Source organism: Orycteropus afer, unplaced genomic scaffold, assembly GCF_000298275.1.
Source record: "Orycteropus afer afer isolate SDZICR_OR568_19922 unplaced genomic scaffold, OryAfe1.0 scaffold00014, whole genome shotgun sequence".
NCBI classification, from domain to species: Eukaryota; Metazoa; Chordata; class Mammalia; order Tubulidentata; family Orycteropodidae; genus Orycteropus; species Orycteropus afer.
In genome coordinates, this window is record NW_006921601.1 from 19,813,535 (window position 1) to 19,818,548 (window position 5,014).

The 5,014-nt window shown below is 46.0% G+C and overlaps 1 protein-coding gene across 1 annotated transcript in view; it reads left to right on the forward strand.

The window, feature by feature from the left end:
• Positions 1–2,052: 2,052 nt before the first annotated feature.
• PRMT3 (protein arginine methyltransferase 3) overlaps positions 2,053–5,014 on the forward strand; it is a 178,686-nt gene continuing 175,724 nt past the window's right edge. Inside the window, exons 1-3 of the mRNA XM_007955901.2 lie at positions 2,053–2,080; positions 2,352–2,484; positions 4,659–4,741. Of these exons, the coding sequence (XP_007954092.1) occupies positions 2,053–2,080; positions 2,352–2,484; positions 4,659–4,741 (244 nt within the window). The remainder of the gene's footprint in view (positions 2,081–2,351; positions 2,485–4,658; positions 4,742–5,014) is intronic.

The window sequence follows — 5,014 nt, forward strand, 5'->3', positions numbered from 1 at the left end:
CCCAGGTGAATGGTTAAGTTGAGTTGGAATGTTAAGATTATGAAGAGCCTGGTAAAAAATAAAACAAAAACCAACCAAACTAAACTCACTGCCATTGAGCCAATTCCAACTCATAGAAGCCCCCTTTGGGTTTCCGAGGCAGTAGATCTTCATAGACGTAGATTGCCTCATCTTCCTTCTGCAGAGCAGCTGGTGGGTTTGAAATGCCAACCTTCTAGTTAGCAGTTAAATGCTTTAGGCACCATGCCACCAGAGCTCCTTATGCAGAGCCTGGTAGTCAGCTTGATTGGATAAGCATGTACCTACCAAGCATCTTGCTAGACAATTCTAGGACTAGGGCTTGGAACATTACATACTGGGATAACTGCTGCCCGCTCCCATGTTCTTTCTTTTGTTTGAATAGATATTAGGAAGGGAATAAAAAGAAGTGAAATGAAACTTGAGAACATTTATGTTGTTCACAAGGCAGCCAGAATATTATTCTCTTCACACATCTGATACCATCACCCCTTTACTTAACTGTTTTCTCATTGCTTAAGATAAGCAAAGCTAAAGAACTTTATATACATTAACTCATTTTATCCTTGCTGCACTGTGGTGGCATAGTCATTAAAGCAGTTGGCTGCTAACCAAAAGGTTGGCGGTTGGAATCTACCAGATGCTTTGTGGGAGAACCATGAGGCAGTCTGCTTCCGTAAAGATTTACCGCCTTGGAAATCCTATGGGGGCAGTTCTACTCTGTCCTATAGAATAACTGAGTCAGAATCACTGGATGGCAGTAGCTTTGGGTATTGTTCGTTGGTTGGTTTTATAGCCCCAAAGTTAGTGCAGGCATTATCCTCATTTTGTAGCTGAGGAAACTGAGTCACAGAGAGGTCAGGTAACTTGCTCAAGATTATGTAGTTAGAAAGTGGCAGAACTAGTATTTAAGCCCAGGTAGGTGAGCTCGAGTTCGTGCTCTCAATTATCGTACTTTAAGGACTCAAATTCTTAGAACTGTCCACGAGACTTTGTTCCTATCTGGGCCCCAAAGTACACAACACATTGGTTCATGCAGTTCCCTTACTCCACCCATCTGCACCCCGCGGTATCTGGGGGTATCTGGGAGCCTAGGAACCACAATACCGACTCTCCAACTTCCAGCCTGCGATCGGTCTCTGCCACCAGAGGGCGCGAGCGGGCTGGTCACCTCGCCACCAAAACCAAACGCCATCCAGTCAATTCCTACTCATAGTAACCCTATACGACAGAATAGAGCTGCACCATAGGCTTTCTAGGAGCTCTGGTAGCATAGTGCCTAAGGCACTTGACTGCTAACCAGAAAGCTGGAGGTTCAAACCCACCAGCCACTCCTCGGAAGGTTGGGCAAGCTATTTCCATTGTGATACCGCCTCAAAAACCCAAGTTGGGGCCAACCCCACGGTAAAAATGTTATAGATCTTTACAGAAGCAGATTGCCTCAGCTTTCTCCGCGGTGTTTTAGTGGGTTCGAACCGCTGACCTTTTTGTTAGCAGCCAAATGCTTTACCCACAGCACCACCAGCGCTCCTCTCTCTTCTCCACTCATCCCCTAAATACCTGAAGCATAAAGAAAGTGATTGCGACAGCAAAATCTCTGCTGCATCTCTCTGCCTCTGGGGCGGGACCTCCTGGAAAGGTGTGCCGCAGCCCGAGGCGGAGAACAACGTCTTCTCCCAGCTTCAGCTTTTCAGCTTTCCTTACAACACTTACTCAAGGCGCACTGCTTCAACCTAGCGCCAGGAGGAGGCGGAGCTCATGCTCTCGTGCCGCCCACCCCAACTCACGTGACCCACACGCAGTTCTCGTGGCCGGAAGGGCTCTCGACCGCCGCGCGCGCGCTCGTGCTTTCGTGTTTCTAGGAGTCCGCGGGGTTCCCCAGTTCCTGGACTTGTGGTGTGCTCGCATTCACCCTTATTCCCCGGGTTGACTCGCCCAGAGAGCTCGGCAGCGGCCTTGCGTGCACTCGTTGCTCAGACTGTGCCCTGCCTCTAAGGCACGCTGGGCTTCCAGGGCACCACCACCATCACCACCATGTGCTCGTTAGCGGCGGGCGCTACGGGTGGGTACCGGAGCCCCCTCAGCAGTGGGCTTACCCAGCCCCCAGTCCGTGCCGCCGTGAGGCGCTGAAATACCCCTTTCTCCCCAGGCTCCCTCGGAACGCGGAGCGGAGGTGGTGGGGCCTTCTAGGAGGGTGGAGGAGGTGCTGGGTGAGGGCCGCAAGCGGACCGGGCGGGGGAAGTGCTCACTGAGGGGAGCGCTCCCCATCCCGCTCCCAGGCCTCTCGTTCGCCCTGGTGCCCGAGGCCGATCTGATCGTTGTGCGTGTGCTAGGCGGCCGGGGCGCTGTGGAGGATGAGGACCTGCCAGAGCTATCGGACAGCGGGGACGAGGCCGCTTGGGAGGATGAGGACGATGCTGAGCTTCCCCACGACAAGCAGCAGACCCCCTGCCTGTTCTGTGACAGGTTCGTCCACTTCATCGCCCGGCCCTAGTCTTAGGGTGCCCGGGCCGCCCGGGTTCAGTGTCGTCTGCCCAGGAAAGACTGGTTTAGAGTCAAATCAGAGTGTCTGTCTTTGGATTCTTGTACCGTTGGTTTGGGTGAAGCCAAATAAGACGGCCCCGTAGTGGTGTAGAGGCAGGAGCCATGATTATACTTCCCTTCCACAGACCTCAGTTTTCCTTTTTGTAAAATAAGAAGGTTGGACTGCATCTTTGGTTTCCCAGTTATGATTGTGCACCCTTACCACCTGAGACACTTCAAGAAAAATTACAGATGCTGAATTCTGCATCATAGTCCTTCTGAATGAGCCTTCTGTTTTTAAAAAGACACTCTGTTAGGTAATTTTGATTGGTAATAAGTTTGGAAGTCACCGAACTAGATAATCCCTAAGGCTCCTTCCAGCATTACATTCTATACTTCTGTAATCAATAGAGACTTTTTCAGGTGTAAAATTTCATTTTCAGACGAGTGCCATTTAAATAGTCTCAGTTCAGTTCGCTTAAGTAAGGACTCCCTCCTTTTGAAGGGGAAGGGATTGATGAAATTTCCACTTCCAAACCAAACCCACTGCCAATGGAGTCAGGTCTGACTCATAGCGACCCCTCCTTGGGTTTTTGAGGCTATATCACTTCTGGGGGGAGCTCTGGTAGCATAGTGGCTAAAGCACTTGACTGCTAACCAGAAGGCTAGCAGTTCAAATCCACCAGCCACTCTTTGGAAGGAAGATGGAAGAAGGAAACCCAAGGAGGGGTCACTAGGACGGCACATGACAACAACATATCACTATGGAAGTAGATTGCCCAACCTTCTTTGTGGGGGGAGAGTGGGAAGTAGATTGCCCAATCTTCCTTCCAGGGAGCGGCTGGTGGATTTGAACTGCCAGCCTTCTGGTTAGCAGTCAGATGCCTTAGGCACTACACCACCAGAGCTCCCATTAAAGGGCAAAAGAGACTGCCATATCAATAACTTCCTCAGGGTCATAAAGTTATGATTTGTCTTTTTCCCAACCTCACAATTTTCCATTTAAAATTCTGCCTTAACACTCTGTCAAATGTTTATCAAAAGGCTTTGACTTTGGCTGATATCTTGGGCATGTGAGCTTTAAAGCAGCCTGGTTGGGAATGGCCAGTGTTCCTATAATAAATATTTTCCCAATAAAATCAATTTGTCACAATAAATTAGCTTTGATATTTAAAAAGTAGTTTGTTTTTACATGTAAGGTAGGAGTCAAAAGTATTAACTTCCCATAAAAGTGCTGAGTTCCTTTCGTCTTATCCATAAATGTTTGTTTTTTCTTAACTAGAAGTAAAACTAGAAACCAGCAGAGATGAAATCCATACTTAACTTTGGGGATCATTGGTGGTGTATTAGCTCCTCTTGGTTTCTCCATGTTTTCATGTAGCTGCATTGGGTCTACATATACTCTAGGTGTCATAAAGTGATACTTACTGAGCACTAGGGGTACACTGCCTTGTGACAGGCTCCGTAAAGACTGCAGGTAACTTATCGCAGTAAACATTTGTTGAAAACTAACCACTGCGTATGTCCTGGGCACACCAAAAAGGCATGTAGCTGCTTCTCAGCTGTGTATTCCTACCTCTGTGTCCTTCAGTTTTGCAGGTCACATAATTAAGAAGGTTAGTCTTACACAGTGTAATGCAAGTACCCAAGTACTTTGAGAACACTACCGGATCACTTTTGAAATATTTGGCACTTTGGGAATGTGCCAGCTGTAAAGTGACATGCTTTGTTTCTAAAAGCAGTTTGAGCTGTGCCAGTTCAAAATCTCTGGAAGCAGAGTTGACACTAAGAGGAGAAAAAAATCTCAAGTAGAGAATTTTCATGACCTGAAAATGGTCTGTCAGAGGGAGCTCTCTTTTAAAAGCCTTGTGATAAATTTACAAATGAATTTGTCACAATAAATTAACTTTGATATTTAAAAGGTAGTTAATTTGTTTTTAAATGTAAGGTAGGAGTCAGAAGTACTAACTCCCCATAAAAGTGCTGAGTCCTTTCCTTTTATCCATAAATGTTTGTTTTTTCTTCACTAGAATTAAAACTAGAGATCAGCAGAGATGAAATCAATACTTAACTTTTCTTTGGGGATCATTCCATAATGCTGCTGCTTGATTTTTCAGGTTATTCACATCTGCTGAGGAAACTTTTTCACACTGTAAGTCTGAGCACCAATTTAATATTGATAACATGGTCCATAAGCACGGTGAGTATTTTTTAAAATAAAGAACACTTTAGCTGTGAAATTTAAGTTCAAACCTTAAAATTTTTCAAATTTCTCCTTTTCTATGTAAGTCCGATATAGGGAAAGATATATTAATACCTTGTCTCATGGAAGTGAAAAAGTCTTTTTGACAAGTAATCTTTGAGGAAAGATTAATAGTAAGGGAACCTTCTAGACAACATCCACTGTATGTAAGTTTATATTGGCTTCACAGCTTAAAAGAAAAAAATTAGCTTGACGTGATTGAATTTTATC